The 23408-nt window shown below is 43.7% G+C and overlaps 2 protein-coding genes across 2 annotated transcripts in view; one reads left to right on the top strand and one right to left on the bottom strand.

Annotated features, from left to right (window-relative positions):
- The window catches only part of LOC139374711 (lipopolysaccharide-responsive and beige-like anchor protein), a 370713-nt gene extending 356398 nt beyond the window's left edge, over window positions 1-14315 (top strand). Inside the window, exons 55-58 of the mRNA XM_071115819.1 lie at window positions 2465-2566; window positions 2839-3035; window positions 12343-12494; window positions 12738-14315. Of these exons, the coding sequence (XP_070971920.1) occupies window positions 2465-2566; window positions 2839-3035; window positions 12343-12494; window positions 12738-12828 (542 nt within the window). The 3' untranslated portion in view covers window positions 12829-14315. The remainder of the gene's footprint in view (window positions 1-2464; window positions 2567-2838; window positions 3036-12342; window positions 12495-12737) is intronic.
- A 1114-nt stretch (window positions 14316-15429) lies between these two features.
- Window positions 15430-23408, bottom strand: part of LOC139375543 (serine/threonine-protein kinase DCLK2-like) — a 55518-nt gene continuing 47539 nt past the window's right edge. Inside the window, exons 7-9 of the mRNA XM_071117373.1 lie at window positions 21569-21649; window positions 21357-21467; window positions 15430-17992 (exon numbers count right to left, since the gene is read on the bottom strand). Of these exons, the coding sequence (XP_070973474.1) occupies window positions 17165-17992; window positions 21357-21467; window positions 21569-21649 (1020 nt within the window). The 3' untranslated portion in view covers window positions 15430-17164. The remainder of the gene's footprint in view (window positions 17993-21356; window positions 21468-21568; window positions 21650-23408) is intronic.

Genomic DNA, 23408 nt, shown 5'->3' with positions numbered 1-23408 from the left:
TGTGTTCTCTACAACATCAATGGTGAACATAGTCAGCTATCTCCTAGGTGTGTTCCCTACAACATCAATGGTGAACATAGTCAGCTATCTCCTAGGTGTGTTCCCTACAACATCAATGGTGAACATAGTCAGCTATCTCCTAGGTGTGTTCCCTACAACATCAATGGTGAACATAGTCAGCTATCTCCTAGGTGTGTTCCCTACAACATCAATGGTGAACATAGTCAGCTATCTCCTAGGTGTGTTCCCTACAACATCAATGGTGAACATAGTCAGCTATCTCCTAGGTGTGTTCCCTACAATATCAATGGTGAACATAGTCAGCTATCTCCTAGGTGTGTTCCCTACAACATCAATGGTGAACATAGTCGGCTATCTCCTAGGTGTGTTCTCTACAACATCAATGGTTAACATAGTCAGCTATCTCCTAGGTGTGTTCTCTACAACATCAATGGTGAACATAGTCAGCTATCTCCTAGGTGTGTTCCCTACAATATCAATGGTGAACATAGTCAGCTATCTCCTAGGTGTGTTCTCTACAACATCAATGGTTAACATAGTCAGCTATCTCCTAGGTGTGTTCTCTACAACATCAATGGTGAACATAGTCAGCTATCTCCTAGGTGTGTTCCCTACAACATCAATGGTTAACATATTCAGCTATCTCCTAGGTGTGTTCTCTACAACATCAATGGTGAACATAGTCAGCTATCTCCTAGGTGTGTTCCCTACAATATCAATGGTGAACATAGTCAGCTATCTCCTAGGTGTGTTCCCTACAATATCAATGGTGAACATAGTCAGCTATCTCCTAGGTGTGTTCCCTACAATATCAATGGTGAACATAGTCAGCTATCTCCTAGGTATGTTCTCTACAACATCAATGGTGAACATAGTCAGCTATCTCCTAGGTGTGTTCCCTACAACATCAATGGTTAACATAGTCAGCTATCTCCTAGGTGTGTTCCCTACAACATCAATGGTGAACATAGTCGGCTATCTCCTAGGTGTGTTCTCTACAACATCAATGGTGAACATAGTCGGCTATCTCCTAGGTATGTTCTCTCCAACATCACTCCTCAGAACGTGCTGTTCCAATCCTCAAGGCTCAGCAAAGTAACAGCATATTCTATAGGTGGCTCCCATGTAAAACAATTCGGTATTTAACAACCATGTCCATTCTAGCTTTTCCATTTCTATGACTTCCTTCTTGAAGTGCTGTCTGTCGGTCTGTCTCCTGCTGTAGTTGAACTTGACCCCGTCCTCTCCTCTGTTTGAGAAGACCCAGGGCACCGTGCGAGACGTGGCGTTGAGACGCCCTCTGTCTGATAGTGACCTCCTAATGAACTGCAGTGTGGGACTGACTGTGGTACAGTGCTTTAGCAGCTTTACTATGACCTATGACCTCTCACCTCACATCAAAGGGAGCAGGGGTCAGCTGGGACCCCCTGTTAAACACCAATATTATCAGTGCAGCAACCTGGCTCCTGTAAAGCACCACAAAGTGGCAGGCAGACTTTACCATCCCTCAGAGAGAGGGAGGGAGGCAGGAAGGGATAGAGGGAGGGGGGGTAAGGTTTGACTCTTCTCTGTCTACTCTGCAGTGCATGTCCGTTGGCTGTATTTACTTAACACGTTTCATCACTGACTGATGTAGTGGTCAACATTGTGGTATATCCAACACTGGGCAGTACCAGTATTGGCAGGACAGGTGTTGATTGGTTGGAGCTAACCCAGAGCAGAACTCTTGTTTGGGCTCTTGTCTCTGATGGCTCAGCCCAACGCACGTGAATGATGGGCGGTTCTTTTTGGCACTTCTTTCTCCTCATCTCCTAAAGGACGGTGTCAGAGCCCAGTCTCTTGTCTGGAGGCAACTGGAGTTGGTTAGGTTCTTCTGGGGGAGTACAGTGTATTAAAAGGAAGAGGGAGACTGTTAGTGACAAGTGTTGGATAGAGAGAGTGGAGATGGTATCACTAGAGTCCTGTCTGTTTGCTGAGAGGGGTGGGGGTGAGTTAGGAGTGTATGTTCTGATTCTGATGAGAATAATTATTCTAGAATAAATGGCAGCTACTATGCTCTAGTTCCAGTGATGGTCGGAGTCCACCACATAGCCACCCACTCTTAAATAAGGACCAATTCTCACAACCACCCCACACCCAGTGGCTAACACCACTGTCATGATGAGAGCTCGTCAGAATCACTCTGCCCCGTCGCATTGATTTTTTAGCCGGAGCACATACTCTGACAACATGTTGGCATTCATTTCTGAATGTTCATTTCTGTGTGGTGAAATGCATGACCATAAAGTGGGTCTTCCACTTTGAATATTCCAAGCATCACATTCTGAGGCATTATGACTTATAGGAAAATGTTTGTGGATTTACCGCCCTCTAGTGGCTGTAAAATGTACATGCCCACACCTGATTTCCATTGGCTAGCGTGCGTTTGTGTGTTTTTCCCCAGCTGAGTTTGTGACGCCCAGAGCCATCCTGACGGGTCATGACTGTGAGGTGACCTGCGCCAGTGTGTGTGCCGAGCTGGGACTGGTCATCAGTGGCTGCAGAGGTGAGTATGTGTGTGGATGAAGCGAGGCCTCTTGCTACAGACTGGGTTCAAAGTAACTTAGATCTTGGTCACACTGACAATATGAATGTCAGAACAGTGAACACTTTCATACTGAACAACCTCATACGGTCAATGTAGACACGTCTGTAAGTCGCTTTGGATTTAGAAGAAGAAGAAATGACCATGTTATAATGTCATTATGATGAAAACCCTTGAGTGAATCATTGGAAATCAGTACCTGGTTAGTAACTTCTATGTTCCTCCACTCACAGAGGGCCCGTGTCTGATCCATTCCATGAATGGGGACCTGCTGCGGACCCTGGAGGGCCCGGGGGGTTGCTCGCAGCCCCGTCTCATCCAGTCCTCTACAGAGGGCCACGCCGTAGTCTACTACGACAAGGGACACTTCTGCTTCTTCTCCATCAACGGAAAGCTGCTGGGACACATGGAGGTGGAGGAGAACATCAGGGTAAAGGAACCCACTGATATAGAGGGACAAAGTCATTTCATTAAGCTTCTAATGGTTTGAATGTTTTGTTGGAAAGCCTAGTGTACACACGTTTCAACCTTCATCAAGCCTCTCTCTGTCCTGTTCTATTTTACTGATCTGGGGAAGTTTCTGTGCTTCATCAAGCCTCTCTCTGTCCTGTTCTATTCTACTGGTCTGGGAAAGTTTCTGTGCTTCATCAAGCCTCTCTCTGTCCTGTTCTATTCTACTGGTCTGGGGAAGTTTCTGTGCTTCATCAAGCCTCTCTCTGTCCTGTTCTATTCTACTGGTCTGGGGAAGTTTCTGTGCTTCATCAAGCCTCTCTCTGTCCTGTTCTATTCTACTGGTCTGGGGAAGTTTCTGTGCTTCATCAAGCCAGTGGTCTGCTCTCTGATTAAAGGCCAGCTCCGTGGTCTGAGGCCTGTCTGCCTCAGGGCATACACATCTACAAACCCCTCACGCACACACACACTTCTAGCCTAGGAAGTAGCAGGTCAAAGGCTCTTTCCTTCCATTTCTCCTCCAACCTCTCCTCCAGTCCAGACAAGTCTCTTTGATCCTGGGCTCCCGTGTCGAGTCCTATCAGGTCTTAGTGCTGGTTCGACATGGCAGGAGGGCGGACATTCTCCCAGTCCTAGCCCCATTAACAACCCTCAGGCACCACACGACACATTCCCACATTTCACATTTCCTGCCTCACGGCTACGGTGTCACAAAATGGCCGCCGCTCTTTGGCCAGTTTCCCGTTCCCCCTGTTTCCGATGGGCCTGGGAAATGTAACCCAGTCCCTCATAGGCACACCTGCTTCCCATTTGAGCCAGCTGTACTCTGCCCCTGTCACCGAGTCACAGTCATAGCCATAGCCATAGCACCAGGATCTAGACTGATTACTGAGCTATATACATACATACACCCCCCCCCCCCCCCCCCCCCCCATTTGTTTCCAATAAGCAGACTGGATCAGAATTCATTGGCAGAGCAAGTCTGGTATTGAGTTGGTGTTGATTGTATTGAAATCACATGCTGCTGAATAGGAAAGGTTGTTAAATGAATGACCTTAGAAGATTAGAATGAGTTTCTACTGTAGTGTTTCAGATTCTACTGAAGTTTATAATGAGTTTCTACTGTAGTGTTTCAGATTCTACTGAAGATTAGAATGAGTTTCTACTGTATGTGTTTCAGATTCTACTGAAGATTAGAATGAGTTTCTACTGTAGTGTTTCAGATTCTACTGAAGATTAGAATGAGTTTCTACTGTAGTGTTTCAGATTCTACTGAAGATTAGAATGAGTTTCTACTGTAGTGTTTCAGATTCTACTGAAGATTAGAAGTTTATAATGAGTTTCTACTGTAGTGTTTCAGATTCTACTGAAGATTAGAAGATTAGAATGAGTTTCTACTGTACTGTTTCAGATTCTACTGAAGATTAGAATGAGTTTCTACTGTAGTGTTTCAGATTCTACTGAAGTTTATAATGAGTTTCTACTGTAGTGTTTCAGATTCTACTGAAGATTAGAAGTTTATAATGAGTTTCTACTGTAGTGTTTCAGATTCTACTGAAGATTAGAAGATTATAATTAGTTTCTACTGTAGTGTTTCAGATTCTACTGAAGATTAGAAGTTTATAATGAGTTTCTATTGTAGTCTTTCAGATTCTACTGAAGATTAGAAGATTAGAATGAGTTTCTACTGTAGTGTTTCAGATTCTACTGAGGATTAGGTTGGTGAGATCCAGATCAGAGTATCTTCCAAATAGCTGTTATGAAGATTATTTTTCCGATTTTTATCCACCACTATTTTGTTACCTACAAAAGTTTTGCCAATAGTGTAGCCAGCCTCCTTTTCTCATATATATAAACTGTTAGTCTTTATGTATCAGATCACAACGACTCGCTGATAGACAGTTAGTTGCTGTCTGATCCAACACAGTTGTAGGTTTTTCCAGGTCCCCGTAGTGTACTCCCCAGCCCGTTCTTTTCATGTACATAAACCGTTAGCCATTCCTGGGCCGTTGTGCGTCGTAAATTCCTGCCACGTCAGACAGAATCAGGGCAGTCTTCACATCTCAGGGTAGCTCTGTGAGAGCAGCGCCCCCCCCTCGTCTCAGTATGAGGCCTGGATGGGGTGTTTAATGCACTGCACTAGACACCAGTATCAATCTTCAGCTAGCGCTGCGTCCCACCACACAGCAGGACTCCGGGATAAATAAATGTTTGTCCTGGCCCAAGGTGTCCCCTTACAGTAGTCTTGTCCCAGACTGTGTGTGTGTGTGTGTACATTTTTATGTGTGTGGGTGCACAAGTGCTTATGTGTGCATGCAGCGTGAATGTGACTGTGTGTGTGTGCGTGTGTGTGTGTGTGACTGGGCATGTTAATAACTGGAGCCTATATTTGTATTGGTATTTATTATGGATCCCCATTAGGTCCTGCCAGACATATGAAGACAAAATTAAACAGTACATGTAACATTATTACACCACTACATATGTGTGTAGAGTGAGTGTTCTGGCGTGTGTGTGTGTGTCTCCTCATAGTCCGCATTGTTCCATAAGATATAGTTTTATGTTACAGCTTGCATGAGTTACTTGATGTGGAATAGAGTTCCATGTAGTCATGGCTCTGTGTAGTACTGTGTGTTTTCCTGAGTTCGTTTTGAACTTGGGGACTGTGAAGAGACCCCTGGTGGCATGTTTTGTGGAGTATGCATGGGTGTCTGAGCTCTGTGCTATTCGTTTGAACATACAGCTCGGTGCTTTCAACATGTCAATACCTCTCACAAAGGAAAGTAGTGATGTAGTCAATCTTTCGTCTACTTTGAGCTGGGAGAGATTGACATGTATGTCATTGATGTCTCTGTGTACATTTAAGGGCCAGGCATGCTGCTCTATTCTGGGCCAACTGTAATGTGCCTATGTCCCTCTTTGTGTCACTTGCCTGTATGACTGGGCAGTAGTCCAGGTGTGACAAAACTAGTGCCTGTAGAACTTTTGTTGATAGCGATGCCAAGAAGCAGAGCATCACTTTATTACAGATAGATCTCTCCCCATCTTAGCTACCACTGCATCAATATCTTTGGACCATGTCAGTTTACAATCCAGGGTCTCCTCAATTTTCTAAATTTCCACATTATTCATTACAAGATTTAGTTCAGGGTTTAGTGAATGATTTGTCCCAAATACAATGTTTTTTTTGAAGTATTTAGGACTAACTTATTACTTGCCACCCATTATAAACTGACTACAGCTCTTTGTTAAATGCTGCAGTGATTTCACTTGCTGTAGTAGCTGATGTGTAGAATGTTGAGTCATCAGCACACATAGACACACAAGCTTTACTCAGAGCCAGTGCCAGGTAATTAGTAAAGATTATAACAAGTAAGGGCCCTAGACAGCTGCCCTGGGGAATGCCCAACTCCACCTGGATTATGGCTTCCATTAAAAAAACACCCTCTGTGTTAGACATACAGTGCCTTGCGAAAGTATTCGGCCCCCTTGAACTTTGCGACCTTTTGCCACATTTCAGGCTTCAAACATAAAGATATAAAACTGTATTTTTTTGTGAAGAATCAACAACAAGTGGGACACAATCATGAAGTGGAACGACATTTATTGGATATTTCAAACTTTTTTATCAAATCAAAAACTGAAAAATTGGGCGTGCAAAATTATTCAGCCCCTTTACTTTCAGTGCAGCAAACTCTCTCCAGAAATTCAGTGAGGATCTCTGAATGATCCAATGTTGACCTAAATGACTAATGATGATAAATACAATCCACCTGTGTGTAATCAAGTCTCCGTATAAATGCACCTGCACTGTGATAGTCTCAGAGGTCCATTAAAAGCGCAGAGAGCATCATGAAGAACAAGGAACACACCAGGCAGGTCCGAGATACTGTTGTGAAGTAGTTTAAAGCCGGATTTGGATACAAAAAGATTTCCCAAGCTTTAAACATCCCAAGGAGCACTGTGCAAGCGATAATATTGAAATGGAAGGAGTATCAGACCACTACAAATCTACCAAGACCTGGCCGTCCCTCTAAACTTTCAGCTCATACAAGGAGAAGACTGATCAGAGATGCAGCCAAGAGGCCCATGATCACTCTGGATGAACTGCAGAGATCTACAGCTGAGGTGGGAGACTCTGTCCATAGGACAACAATCAGTCGTATATTGCACAAATCTGGCCTTTATGAAAGAGTGGCAAGAAGAAAGCCATTTCTTAAAGATATCCATAAAAAGTGTTGTTTAAAGTTTGCCACAAGCCACCTGGGAGACACACCAAACATGTGGAAGAAGGTGCTCTGGTCAGATGAAACCAAAATTGAACTTTTTGGCAACAATGCAAAACGTTATGTTTGGCGTAAAAGCAACACAGCTCATCACCCTGAACACACCATCCCCCCTGTCAAACATGGTGGTGGCAGCATCATGGTTTGGGCCTGCTTTTCTTCAGCAGGGACAGGGAAGATGGTTAAAATTGATGGGAAGATGGATGGAGCCAAATACAGGACCATTCTGGAAGAAAACCTGATGGAGTCTGCAAAAGACCTGAGACTGGGACGGAGATTTGTCTTCCAACAAGACAATGATCCAAAACATAAAGCAAAATCTACAATGGAATGGTTCAAAAATAAACATATCCTGGTGTTAGAATGGCCAAGTCAAAGTCCAGACCTGAATCCAATCGAGAATCTGTGGAAAGAACTGAAAACTGCTGTTCACAAATGCTCTCCATCCAACCTCACTGAGCTCGAGCTGTTTTGCAAGGAGGAATGGGAAACAATTTCAGTCTCTCGATGTGCAAAACTGATAGAGACATACCCCAAGCGACTTACAGCTGTAATCGCAGCAAAAGGTGGCGCTACAAAGTATTAACTTAAGGGGGCTGAATAATTTTGCACGCCCAATTTTTCAGTTTTTGATTTGTTAAAAAAGTTTGAAATATACAATAAATGTCGTTCCACTTCATGATTGTGTCCCACTTGTTGTTGATTCTTCACAAAAAAAATACAGTTTTATATCTTTATGTTTGAAGCCTGAAATGTGGCAAAAGGTCGCAAAGTTCAAGGGGGCCGAATACTTTCGCAAGGCACTGTATAACTCTCGATCCATGATATAGATGTAAAGCCACAACACAGCAACAGATTACGATGAATAATGTCATTTATCCCATTTAGAATATGGCCCTAGTTGTGTTGGAGGGTAAAGAGAGTTGTAACTCTCAGCAACAACCTCTCTCCTGGCTGGTTCTCTGATAGCAGATTCATCCAGCGTAGTTGAGTTGAGGACATGCTGAATGGATTACAGTCTTAGCCCCACTAATATAACTCAGACAGAGTAAGTAACCATTCTAGCAGATTGTGTTCACTGTCACTGTTCTCCGTGTGCATGTAACTGCTAGAATGAACAGCACCATAAATTCAGCTTTTTCCTTGAGCAGACGACACGGAATCCCACCTAAATCTTCACATTCCCCTTTGACCTTCACTTTCCCCTTCGCTCTCCCCAGAAAGCAGGAAATATGGGCATGTGGTTCTATAATAGTTCTCCCTGGCATCATTGCCAGGTTCTGAAGTCATCCTTCAGACACCTGAGTCACGTCGGCAATCTTGGCTCCTGTGGAGACGGCGGCCATCTTGTTTGGCCTCCCAGTCGCAGAGTGGCTGATTTTTATTATGTCCTGGATCAACCTCCCACCTGTGTCTGGCTGAGTCGTCTGCCAGGTCTCCAACCCCCCAGCAGCACACAGTGGGTGATGTACTAGGCCTAGCCATAGAAGGCTACATCAACACCAGTAAGTACATCATCTGTGCCAGAGGCTGGATGGAGTAACACTGACTTCACACAGTCTACATGGAGGAACAATTAAAGGAGAGTAACTGTCAGGTTAGTTCACGCTTATGAATTGAGGTCATGAATCAGAACAATTTCAGTTTGGGACTGCTGCCACTAGTTCTGTGAATGTAATGGGTCATTCCTGAAATACTGAGAGCCATTTTGGCAAACAATATCAGAACTACATTTTCCTTTGTTTAGTTAATCCTAAATGATGCTGATCTAAATGTCTGTTCTCTTAATCAATAGTGTCAGATTAACTGACAAAAATTGCTATGGGTCTTTATATGGCAAGATAAAGGACGCAATTACACAGATATCAGACACACGGCAAACAAATCTAAACAGAATGACATCCCCAACCCCTCCCTCCCCCGATCACCCCACAGCCATACTCCTTTCCCAGAATCCTTTCCCAGTCCTCTTGGATGGCGATCTAACAAAATGCTCTGGAAAGATTGATCCCTCAGTCCCGTTGCCAGTGTGTGAGTGTGTGTGCCTGAGTGAGTGTGTGGCTTGTGTGTATATGCGTGTTTGTGAGTCAGTGCATTAGTTCAGACTGCCAGGTCTTCTACTGTCAGCAGTGGTCCGTTCACTGGACATCTTCCCTGTGGCTCATAAGAAGAGGCCAAAGACTGACTGTCTGTCTGTACTGTATACCTGAAACCAGTTATCACTTCAGGTCCATTGGGAGCAGTCAGGCTAGCTCGAGTGACCTTTGGCTTATTGGGAAAACATTTCCCCCTGTTTTGAATGTGCAACTACTGTTTTTGTTAAACATTTAGATTGTTAAATGATCCATTATATTAGTTTTAGCTGTGGTATAAACATCTAACACAACTTTAGATTGTTAAATAATCCATGATATTAGTTTTAGCGGTGGTATAAACATCTAACACAACTTTAGATTGTTAAATAATCCATGATATTAGTTTTAGCGGTGGTATAAACATCTAACACAACTTTAGATTGTTAAATAATCCATTATATTAGATATTAGTTTTAGCGGTGGTATAAACATCTAACACAACTTTAGATTGTTAAATAATCCATTATATTAGTTTTAGCGGTGGTATAAACATCTAACACAACTTTAGATTGTTAAATAATCCATTATATTAGTTTTAGCGGTGGTATAAACATCTAACACAACTTTAGATTGTTAAATAATCCATTATATTAGTTTTAGCGGTGGTATAAACATCTAACACAACTTTAGATTGACTTGAGTTGGTATCACAAAAGCAGCTAAACTGATTGCCAGGAATGTGACAAGTTGAGTTAAGTTCAAAATAAGTTGTGTGCATTTGAAAAATTTGCATATAAAATATATTGTCAGCAAAACAGACTATAAAATAAATGCAAATACTGAACTATGTTGTATGCTCAACTAAATGGGGAAATTATAGTATTTTATACTAATGCAAGTACTGAGCATGTGGCTCTATAATGGTTCTCTCTGGCATCTTGGCTCTGAAGTCATCCTTCAGATACCTGAGTCTTGTCTGCCATCTTGGCTCTGAAGTCATCCTTCAGATACCTGAGTCTTGTCTGCCATCTTGGCTCCTGTGACCATTTTGTTTGGCCTCCCAATCACAGTGGCAGATTTATTCTGTCTGGGAACAGCCTCCTACCTGTGTCTGGCTGAGTCGTCTGCCAGGTCTCCAACCCCCCAGCAGCACACAGTGGGTGATGTACTAGGCCTAGCCATAGAAGGCTACATCAACACCATATAGTAAGTACATCATCAGTGCCAGAGGCTGGATGGAGTAACACTGACTTCACACAGTCTACATGGAGGAACAATTGAAAGAGAGTAACTGTGTGTGTGTGTGCGTGCGTGGATTAGTTCAGACTGCCAGGTCTTCTACTGTCAGCAGTGGTCCGTTCACTGGACATCTTCCCTGTGGCTCATAAGAAGAGGCCAAAGACTGACTGTCTGCCTGCAACCAGTGATCAACTCCATTGGGAGCAGTGAGGCTAAAGACTGTACTGTACTCCGTCCTACGTACTGTATATCTGCAACCAGTGATCAACTCCATTGGGAGCAGTGAGGCTAAAGACTGTACTGTACGTCTGTCTGTCCGTCCGTACGTACTGTATATCTGCAACCAGTGATCAACTCCATTGGGAGCAGTGAGGCTAAAGACTGTACTGTACGTCTGTCTGTCCGTCCGTACGTACTGTATATCTGCAACCAGTGATCAACTCCATTGGGAGCAGTGAGGCTAAAGAATAGACATTTCCCCGTTTTGAATATGACTGTCTTAAGTGTTTTGATTGTTAAATGATCCATTATATTAGTTTTAGCGGTGGTATAAGCATCTAACTCAACTTTTGATTGACTTGAGTTGGTATCACAAAATAAGCTAAACTGATTGCCAGGAATGTGCCAATTTGTGTTAAGTTCAAAACTAAGTTTTGTTATTTCAAATATGTAGCATTTGAAATATACTCTGCCGGCTGCCCCACATATGGCTTGGATGATGAATGTTTTTGTTTAATCTTCCATCCGGTAATTGCACTTCTCTTCTCATCTTTCTAAGCCAGCTGTGACTGAAATAGCTGCATCCCATCTTACATACAGTATGTTAATGTGAAACCGCTAATTAGACTAATTTACACTAGTTATTACTTACAACATTTCCTTGTCATCTCATCAGCGTTCGTTACCTCGTGATTGATGCCTCTGACTGGCTTCAATTTCCAACTATATACTGTATGCATAAATATACCCCAACACAGAAGTTTAGTGTAGGGCCGTAGTGTATCCCCGTTTCCCTTGGGAACCCATTCAAGTGTAACACAGCCCATAAGTGCACAGGAAAACCAGATGAGCAGAATAAATCTCTCTCCACTGTGTCTGTGGGGAGCCGTGCCTTGTAGCAGTTCAGGTGGATGGACTGCTGTTCAGTGCTGTGCTGCTCGCCACATGAATGTTGTGAAATATCTGATTGATACTGTGCCTCTTGCTTGGTGCAGGAAGTGCTCACAGAGACTGTGATTGAAATGGCACACCGTGAGGTAGGTGGTGAAGTCACTGGTGTCCTAGACTCGGTCACTAAATCGGACCACACCACAAAGCCTATACTGATAAAGCTTTGGTTGATTGTTATTAAGGAGTTGTTGTAGACACCTCTCTATTGGACAAATAGCAGACGTCAATATGGCGACAGGATTCCTCACTGGCCAATAAGCCCATGTTCATTATACTTTATGATAATGGTCAGCTCTGGTGTGGTGTGAGGAAGTTAAACATCCCATCCAAATCTCTGCATGTATTAGCGCCCTCCAGTGGTAGGTGCAATAGGTAGCAGGTCATGACGTTGTCCACAGGAGGGCGCTGACAGCCTCGTTGACAATGCAATAGAACAGTAATACAGGAATGTTCCCTATTGTCTTGTACATAACGTCTCCTGTCAGTCAAAGTGGTGCTGTTTCTTCTCTCCCATCAGGCCATGCTGCTGAGTCGGGACGGACAGTACCTGTTGACAGGGGGAGACGGGGGAGTTCTGTCTGTCTGGCAGGTTCATAACCTCAAACAGATGTTCACCTACCCTGGCTGTGACGCAGGCATCCGCTCCATGGCCATGTCCAACGACCAAAGGTAACATACACACCTGGACTCTGACGCTGTAATCTTCACTCACATAGGTGTTGTGTGGTATGAAGTTTTAGCACATAGGAAGAAATAAGGACTAATGATTAATACAAAACCTTCCCAATCTAGAATGCACAGAATACCAAGATGAAGACATTGGTGTTATTCACAGTATGATGAGACTTTTACTGTATGGCCTTAGTAAAAGTACATCATGTATGAGCCTTAACTCAACACTCCCTCTCCTAGGTGCATCATAACCGGCATGGCGTCTGGTAGTATAGTCCTGTTCTACAACGACTTCAACAGGTGGCACCACGAGTACCAGACCAGATACTGAGGCAGGACCACACAACAACAATCCCTGAGAATCTGGTTAACGTGGGACCTACCTACTGCAATCCTGTCGTTCGATGTACTAAGGCACTACTCAATACATATTGATATCCTGAATGTATCTTAAGAGAAGAACAACTGTCTGATTCTGTCGAAAGAAGCAAACTATTTTTTAAAAAAGGGCATTGCTATATTTTGTAGGGCATATCGATAATTTCCTAATATAATATCTTAGGGTGGGGTTATATACCTATGGTTACAAATCTATTTTTAGCTTGTTAAGAGTCTATTTTCATCTCAAGCAGAGGAAAATAAGGGTTCAAAGTGGAAGTAGGTAGAAAAGTATATTTGCATCTATTGTCTTACAAATCCATATATTTGTGTACGTTAGGGGTGAGTGATTATTTTCATTAGGTGTGAAACGTGGAGATATAATCATTATTTGTCATTAATATCCTTTTTTTTCATGCTCTTTTTGCTACTGTGTGGAAACACAGGGAAATAAAATATGTGACGTTTGTGTGGTGATCGAGCAGGAAGTTCAGTAAGTCCTTTATGTGTTCATGACGAGAGGGAATATAGTCTATTTAAATGTTTGTACCACACCTCTGTGGAAACGGACAGATCTTGCCTTCCTGTGCATGAGTTGTCCTGATGGTGGCGTACACTGCACAAAGACTTGTCACATGTGTATCAGACAGTCATCATAGTAACAAGATGGCTACCGGTGTGATTAGTTTGTTTGTATCAGTGTTGTCATGACGATCATTAGCTTTATGTATGTACTGTAACCATACTGATGAATAATATGTCTGTCAGTAGAAACAAATGTCATGGGCTACGTCCTAATTTTGTAAAATGGCGTCCCTTCATCTAATTTCCTTCATATTGCTTACTTATCACCTATCAGAACTTTACATGAAGGAGACGGGACGAGGAAAGGAAGCCATTCCAAATGGCTGACGTAGCCATGATGTACTTCTTGTTAGCTTTACCTCCTCTCCTGAGGCATTTGCAGTACTTAAGCATATACTGTATCATATTAGCGATCGACACAGTGCCCAAACCATGCTAGGATCATCAAAGTATCTCATCTTGGCAAAGAGTGGTGCAGCGAAATGAGGGACTTGTGTGTCACGGTGAATATTCACGGGTTAAACCAGACCACAGACAACCCCGGAACCTGGACAGCCAAAGGGTGTGCACTTTTTGGTTCAAGCCCAGCTTTAAAATACCCGATTCTACCTAATTATGGGCCTTCAGGTCAAAACTGAATTGAATCAGGTGTTTTGGTGCAGGGTTGGAACACCCGCTGTGGTTCATCCAATACAACGGTTGCTCATAAGGAGAAACACGTGTTGGTTTGATCACGATTACAATGAAATGGCTACTACTGTATTTTCTATGTATCGCTCAATATTTTGGCAATCAATTTGGAATGAGTGTTTTTGACGCGTGATGAGTTCTGACAAATAAAATTGAATTTTTTAACTTGAGACATCTTGTCTTCAATTGAACTGTTATTTGAAGTTAGACTGGAATGTAGCCAGGGGTGGGGTTGCACTAACCACACTGCACAACTTCCTCACCTGGCTGCAGTCAAGGCCTAGGGAGGTAGGTTTAACCCAGAGAATGATAGAAGCCGTATTAGCATGGGTAGTATCATTGACGGCTTCCACCCATGTAATTGACTGGGTGGGAACTCCCATCCTCATTGGCTGATCCCTCCTGGTAACCCTGTTGGAGTCATGTCCAACCAGGTCATCGGGCAGGATCAGCCAATTGCGAAAATGAAGATGGCCTCAATGGGGCTGCCCATGCTGTCACAGACGAGTGCTATATCTCTATGGTTTTGTCTTAGGTTTATTGAAAACTAGAAGGGTATAAACTTTTGCATAAAGACCATTTAGATGGTGTGGAAATATATTGCGCAACCTTCCCTTTAAGAGATGACGGTTGGAGTCTTCACCAGGACCTGCTTGCTGCTCTCAATGTGGTTAAACCCCCCCAACGCAGAGCGGGGGGTTATGGGGAGTCTGTGGGTCCCTAGCTTAGTTCCCCATGGGCTAGATCTGGTAACTGTTTCTATCCTGGTGATTGGCTCAGTAGGTCTGGAGCAAAACACATCATCAAGTAGCGGTTTTCATTGGCAAATGGTTGGAATTAGGCCATGTTGTTGCTTCAGATATTGTCCACAGGAGGGCGCTGATGATCACAGTCCCTTTACCTCATTGTGAGTGGCTTATAATATACACACCTTTATCAACATGGTGCCAAAGAAATAAAAACATGAAAAAAACTGATTTGAATACTTTTTATTGCGTTTGAAGTTTTCCAATGTGCTCCTAATACATAATGATAAAGGAGTCACAGTGGCTAAATGTCTGTACAAACTAAAACTGTTGGCCAAAGCTGACAGTGTTTTTCCATACACGTATCCAGACTAAAACTGTTGACAGGAGTGTTTTTCCTGTTTGAAATGTAATTTTCATACACGTATCCAGACTAAAACTGTTGACAGGAGTGTTTTTCCTGTTTGAAATGTAATTTTCATACACGTATCAGACTAAAACTGTTGACAGGAGTGTTTTTCCATACACGTATCCAGACTAAAACTGTTGACAGGAGTGTTTTTCCTGTTTGAAATGTAATTTTCATACACGTATCCAGACTAAAACTGTTGACAGGAGTGTTTTTCCTGCTTGAAATGTAATTTTCATACACGTATCCAGACTAAAACTGCAGTAAAACAAGCATTATGATGATGACAGTGTAGTTTGACTAAACATTACACAACAGAACAGCTACTATACGTACAATAGTACCAGCTTGACGTGCGTGTGCGCGAGAGAGAGACCTGTTTTGTGGGGAGGCAGAGGGAGGAACATGGCATGCAACTAAAGCCCCTTGGAGTAGTAGTGCTGTGCATCGGAGCCATTATCAATATCCGAAGGGTTAAACCCTAACCAACTGCAGTAGGCTAGGTAAGGAGATATGGGTTGCATCCCAAATGGTACCCTATACCCCTACATAGTGCACTACTTTTGACCAATACCCTATGGGCCCTGCTCAAAAGTAGTGCACTATATAGGGAATAGGGTGCGATTTGGGACTTAAACATGGACTTTAAAACAAGTGCATTACCATTACAGACAAAGACAACAGCAAAGTGGAACAGCCTCACATTATTATCCGGTAAATCTGGACTGATAAATGAGTATATGAGGGGATAGGGCTCCCAGTGTTTCCTGTCAGCTGCTTTCAGAAAAGGAATCTAACTACTGGGTCAGGTTCATTAGGGCACAAAATGAAAAACGTTTTGCAACGGAGGGCGAAAATGAGCGTTTCTTACAGGACATGTCCATGAAGTCCCTTCCTGTTTGTCTGTTTTCTTCCTGATGAACATTTACATTTTAGTCATCTAGCAGACGCTCCTATCCAGAGCGACTTACAGAAGCAATTAGGGTTAAGTGACTTGCTCAAGAGCACATTGGCAGATTTGTCACCTAGTTGGCTGGGGGATTCGAACCAGTGACCTTTCGGTTACTGGCCAAACGCTCTTAAACGCTAGGCTACCTGCCGCCCTGAACACACCCCTGATCTGGCAGCTATTTTGACAGGCACACCTCTCCTCATTGACACGTTCAACTTCTACTCTGTTGCGTTTCTCTTTTGGTGTTCAGCAGTTAAACACTACAGGCTCCATAGCGGACCAATGATAAACAGGCTTTACAGACCAGAGAAGAAAAACTCAAACCTTCAACTTTCATTCGGATGCCTCGTGTCTGTCATACAATACTATATACATCTACAGTAGTAGTTTATCTTACAACAGACAACAAGCACGCCAAATAATACACTTCTACCCATAATCAACATGTGTGTTTCTACCAACCAACCACAGACAATAAATAAAACATGATCAGAAGTCATTCCAGAAATATCTGTCTGAAACCACACACACTAACTAGGCAGGCCTCGCTCTATTTTCTCCATATATAAATACACACATACCGTATATACAAATCAACCAAAATGTACAAAACACCTCAACTTCCCTCTTGGAGCGTGGATATGATGGGTTCTCTACAGAGATTGTACTGTAGGTTGTAGGAGCCATTTTGCTTGTTTTTTTTGCCATTTGCTGCTTGGGAGCCTAGGAACGATACAGCAGTGGATATCAGCTGTTATACTGTTACTGGGGATGGAGGTTCTATCTGTATCTAGCCCCCTACATGCGAATCATAGGTCTGGGGATACGGCGCGTGGAGGTAAGGGGGCTGGAAAGGTACAAATTAGACCATGGTCCAGCAGCCAGTCTTCTCATCCATCATTCTTTCTCACAGCTCTCTGGCAGTAGCAGCAGCTTCAACGTCAAGGCCCACCAGGGGTGATGGAGGGGTGGGAGAGGAGGGAGAGGAGCAGGTCAGGGGTGAGGGAGGGCTGGGAAAGGCAGAGGGAGACAGAGGGTCGGAGGGAGAGGGGCAGGTAAAAAGAGAGGGAGGAGAGGAGGGAGAGAGAGGGGCAGGAGGAGAGGGGGAGGCTTTGCGTTTGGAAGGTGATGAGTTGGAGGGGCAAGTAATAGGCTTATACGAGGCAGGAGGGAAGGCACAGGCATGGAGCTTGGTTGTAGAGGAAAGAGAAGGCGACATTTGAAGTTTGGTAGGTGAAGAGGGAGAGGAAGGAGAAGGAGAGATGACAGGTTTAGTAGGTGAGGAAGGAGAGAGAGAGATATCAGGTTTGGTAGGTGAGGAAGGAGTGGGAGAGATAACAGGTTTGTCAGGAGAGGAAGGAGAGGGAGAGTTGTTGGGCCTGGTAGGGGAGGTAGGATAGATAGAGATGTTAGGCTTGGTAGGAGAGGAAGGAGAGACAGGGACAGAGGGAGAGGTAACAGGTCTGGTAGGTGTTGAAGGAGAGATGGGAGGGGATACAGGCACATCAGTCTGAGGACTCTTGGGTTCCTCCTCTGGCAGGGCAGGCTTGGTGGGTGATGCCAGCTTGGTGGGTACTGGCAGCTTGGAGTTGGGTGAGACTGGTGAGGCTTGCTTGACTGGCATGGCTGCAGGAGGGACTACTTTCTTCCCAGGCAGTGGTGGGGGCGGAGGTGGTGCTGTGGGCCTCTGGCTGCGACGAGTCAGCTGGATCCTCTTCTTATCTAGAGCTGTGTTCTGGTAGAGGTCAGGGGTGAGGGGTCAGGGGTGAGGGAAAGAAAGTCAGACTGACACTCACCTTCTGTACTGTACAATACAACAGAACCAAACAAGTAGGGAGAGACAGAAATAAAGAACAGTGGGTCAATATATAATGGGAAGAGAAAACTGCCCCAAGATGACGTTCAACCGCACTGATCTCTGACAGTAAGGTCCATGGAGTAACATTTCTATATAATATTAAAACAGTAGATCAAAATATATATATATGAACAGAAACAATCCTAGATGGGATGATTTTACAGTGACAGACCCTTCACAGTAGACTGACCCAAGACAGCAAATCATATCATCAATGCTCAACATGCAGTGTAAGGGAAAATGAGAAATTGTGCTGGAGAGATTTTGCCTCATCACAACCCAAACCAACTAGACACTGAAGATCACATCTGGAATTACAGATAATTTGGATTGCTATAATAATAACAGTAATAACAATAATAACTACGTAACAATCAGAAGGCATCCAGATTTCCCATGTTCCCTTAGCTGAGTGAGTCTTCGTGGCGTCAGTGAAGAAGCAGTAAAGAAGCGTAGCCTTCAGTGTTAGTACATACCATTGCCTTGGAGCTAATTCAGAGGGTGGCAATGTGGGCGTGTTGTGGAGGGGTGGAGGGGGCGGGGAGGAAGCAGAGGGGACAGAGACTAGTCTTACTCACAGCTCAACAACATTAGAGGAGACACAGAAAGCAGGCCTGTTTGATTCCTGCTCTGGTGTACCGCAGCACTGCTGGTTTTCCTCTGTCCCTGGTAGCTAAGTGATCAGTTCATGCCATTGGTTAGCCAGAGTCCACTACTCACCTGGTTTCCAAGGTCTAAATAAAAAGAAGCAATGATGTCCCACTGGGCACAGACACCAATTCAACGTCTATTACACGTTGGTTCAATAGAATTTCATTGATATGACGTGGAAACAACGTTGATTCAAACCGTTGTGTGGCTCTCCAGGCCTGGAATTGATTAGCCTAAAGTCTGCTATGACAGCCATCTATCAGGATGCTAGCAAGCTCAATGACAATTTTAGAAATCTTAACTTCTGGGGAGTACTGTTCAATGTTAAATCCAAGGCAATATAAGCTATTTTCATCTGTCTCTCTCATCCAGTGCAGTAGTGCAGTTTAAATATTTGACCACAAGGTGGTGGTAGAACTCAATTGAACAATTATCAGGAGATGAACTGTAATGTATCCAAAGGGCTGGGACAGCAGGTTGAAATGTTTTGTCATGAATCTTGTTCTGGGGGCAGCTCTGCCGAGTGGTCACTAGCTGGCACAGCCACAAAGTAATATAATCTAATTTTAAACCTAACCTTAACCTTAATTCCTAACCCTATCCTTAAATTAAGACCAAAAAGCTAATTTTTGTTTTGCAGCAGGCCCATCTAGTGAAAATTGCTCAGTTCTGCCTCCAGAGCAAGATTCATGACAATAAATGTCAACCTGCCATAAACATAGCTTTACATAGACATCAAATATATTGTAAAATTGCCATAGACATTTAATGTCCCCAGGTTATTGTAGGGGCATTAACTATAAGAGCACTACTTTGGATGAGTGACAGAGACGGGGGCAAATTAAAAATTAGCTCAGCAGAAGCAATGAGGGCTTCTCTTAGGCCTAGTTAGTTAGCATGCCAAATAACCACCCAGCCAGCCAAAAACAACACAGAATACAATAACATGTACAAATCTAACTCAGACAACAACTCTCAACACAGCAGTGACATCACTGTCAACAAAATCAGTCCACACAGAGACGAGTTGATTGATGAAGATGGTTATGAGAGAGATAAAAGTGGAGGATGAGAGAGGGGGATGATTGAGAGACAGAAAATAAAAGAGGCCCCATTGGAGGAGGAGAGAGGAGCTTAGGCAAATTACACGAGGGGGCAGAGCAGCCATGCAAACTGATTCAAGGCCACTGCAGAGAGTTACTGAGTTATTCTGCCCAGATCAATCTGTTATAGAGGCATTATTGGAGCTGGCAGAGGGGGAGAGAGTGGAGGATGGGGGAGATCGGTACCCTGCACTCAGCTCCAAAGCTTCCCCTGTGGTCCTGGGATGAGGGAGTGGGATGAGCAGGAGGGGCGCGGGGATCTCCTTTACACCTCAAACTGTCGAAGGAGATTTACAACAAAATGAGGTTTAACCCTGAGTCAGGGGTAGTCCCAAATGAACCCTTGCACACCCTTTAGCCCGTGCTAATCCCCTTCTACTGCTGCAGTGGGTATACTGGACCCAGGTGGAAGCAGACAGCATGTGTGCATCGCAATAGTCTAGAGAGGCTTCCCCTCATTGTCTCCATCTTCAAGGACCAGGGAAGGAGATGAGGGGGATCTAATTGAGATGCATCCATTGACAGACCTATGCTATATTGGTCATGTATTCGCAGGCCAGCTCCAGCTCATTAGAACCCCAAGTGGACCAGAGAGGGGAGGTGATGTGTGCGGCAGATCGAGAGGAAGTTCACCACCCACAACAGGAAGTTACATAACTGTGCCAGGAGGTGCATAGACTTGTGGGAAAAAGCTTAAAAACAGATAAGGAGGATGGTAGGATATGATTAATGTACTCTGGAGTCACTAAGAACACTGCGTCAACACTAAAACACGACATTTGTACTGCAAGGATGAAAACGCGTTTTAGAGATAAGATGATGAATCAGGATTTATCCGTGTGTAATCCCAGGGGAAAGCATTTTGAATAAATGTTGCTCTCTTAAAACCCTCAGTGATATGATTACATGAACAGAAGTTGTCCATTTCTTAGCTTTCCTGTCAGATAATCTCTCATGTTCTTTTAGATCAAACTCTTTTGTAACCAACTGATTAATAGTACTAGATGTGAAAATGGTTATTGTTTGTTTGAAAGTGAGTAGGTGTAGTGCTGAATTGACGAACATTTGTTACAGCTCATGTTGGTTTCCAATCAATGTTGAAATATAAGCGGATGCCAATAAAAATAAAATCAAAACAAAATTATCTTTGTTTTTGGTTCCTTCAGACAATGACTGATGGCAAGTAAATCAGGCCATGGTTGAACATTTCTGCAAATATCAAGAATCTACAGACGAGGACTCTGGGGTGTCTATGTACGACAGATGGTGGAATACAGAGAGTTCAGATGAGGGAAAGTATATGGAGATACACAATGTGTGTATTGGAAACGTGACCAGAAAATAGAGAGTAGTTGGTAGAGAGTAGAGGGTCGTGACTGAGTGCTGTTGTGTATACGGAGTAAAACAATGTGTGTGTGGATAATGGGACCAGAAAACAAATAATGGGTTGTGATAGTGATAGTGAATGTTGTTGTCTTGTTCCTCACCATGATGACTGACACTCCTGCTGTGGTTGTGCTGGGCTTTGGTGCTGTGTTGAAGTGTGTCCTCAGTTTACCTGACACCTCCATCTTCATGTTGTTCTCCATGTTGTCATCCTGCAGAGACACACACACACACATTCTCCTTTATGGTCCTGAACACACACACACACACACACACCCCCACACACACCCACAAAGTCCACAAGACAAGTTACCGTGACCCAGGGATGAGAGAGGATGTCCTGTGCTGTGTAGCGAGCCTCCACGTTCACCTGCAGCATCCTCCCAATCAGCTCCTAGAAAACACATCAGGTCATGCATCAGCAGTGACATCTTCAGGGTCCAGTCTCTCTCAAGTCATGTCGTCGCAACTTTACTTTGACATGTCATGTCACATAGTGAGAACAATGTACAAGTGTCACAGGAGGACATTACAAACAGTGCTCTAGCACTGTTTGGCTACATTCACTGTGCCTCCAACTAGGGTCGGGTTCATTAGGGCTTACCATAACAAAAACGTACCAAAATATTTTGCAACGGAAAACGAAAATGAGCATGTCTTATTGGACAAGTTCAGGTAGTCCATATCAGTCCATTTTCTACTCTTCCGGTAACTAATGAATAGACAGTGACTGCAGCAGGCTGTTGAGATCTCTAGACGTAGGCTTTTCTTTGTTAAGTCGAGGTGCCACTGCAGCAGAGGATTTAATTAGTAGTTCAGACTTGCTTTGAAATAGCTGCTGTCACTGTAACACATGGTGGTCATTTAGGGAGTGAGAGGAGAGAGAGACATTTAAATTCTACAACCACCTAAAAGGAAGCAATCCCCAAACCTTCCATAACAAACCATCCCCGACAGAGAAATACATCTGGAGAAGAAACCCCTAAGCAAGCTGGTCCTGGGGTTCTGTTCACAAACACAAACAGACCCCACAGAGCCCCAGGACAGCAACACAATTATACCCAAACAAATCATGAGAAAACAAAAAGATCGTTACTTGGCCTTAAACAGAGAGTACACAGTGGCAGAATACCTGACCACTGTAACTGACCCAAAATGAAGGAAATCTTTGACTATGTACAGAAAGACCGCCGTAGGCAGACCTGGCTCTCAAGAGAAGACAGGCTATGTGCACACTGCCCACAAAATTAGGTGGAAACTGAGCTGCACTTCCTAACCTCCTGCCAAATGTATGACCATAATAGAGACACATAATTCCTTCAGATTACACAGACCCACAAAGAATTTGAAAACAAATCTAATTTTGATAAACTCCCATATCTACTGGGTGAAATACCACAGTATGCCATCACAGCAACAAGATTTGTGACCTATTGCCACAAGAAAAGGTCAACCAGCGAAGAACAAACACCATTGTAAATACAACCTATATTTATGTTTATTTATTTTCCCTTTCGTACTTTAACTATTTCCACATCATTACGACATTGTATATATACACTGCACATAATATGACATTTGAAATGTCTTTATTCTTTTGGAACTTTTGTAATCGTCATGTTTATTTCACTTTTGTTTATCCATTTTACTTGCTTTGGCAATGTAAACATATGTTTCCATGCCAATAAAGCCCTTAAATTGAAATTGAACATGTTATTGAATTGAGAGGCAGAGAGAGAGAGAGGCAGAGAGAGCGAGAGAGCGAGAGAGGCAGAGAGAGCGAGAGAGCGAGAGAGAGAGAGAGGCAGAGAGAGCGCGAGAGAGAGAGAGGCAGAGAGAGCGAGAGAGAGAGAGAGGCAGAGAGAGCGAGAGAGAGAGAGAGAGAGAGAGAGGCAGAGAGAGCGAGAGAGATAGAGAGAGAGGCAGAGAGAGCGAGAGAGAGAGAGAGAGAGGCAGAGAGAGAGAGAGAGAGAGAGAGAGAGAGAGGCAGAGAGAGCGAGAGAGAGAGAGAGAGAGAGAGAGAGCAGAGAGAGCGAGAGAGAGAGAGAGAGAGGCAGAGAGAGCGAGAGAGAGAGAGAGAGAGGCAGAGAGAGCGAGAGAGATAGAGAGAGAGGCAGAGAGAGCGAGAGAGAGAGAGAGAGAGGCAGAGAGAG

Source organism: Oncorhynchus clarkii, chromosome 19, assembly GCF_045791955.1.
Source record: "Oncorhynchus clarkii lewisi isolate Uvic-CL-2024 chromosome 19, UVic_Ocla_1.0, whole genome shotgun sequence".
Classification (NCBI taxonomy): Eukaryota; Metazoa; Chordata; class Actinopteri; order Salmoniformes; family Salmonidae; genus Oncorhynchus; species Oncorhynchus clarkii.
Note: the sequence above shows the minus strand (reverse complement) of the source record. Positions and strands in the feature narration are given on the sequence as shown.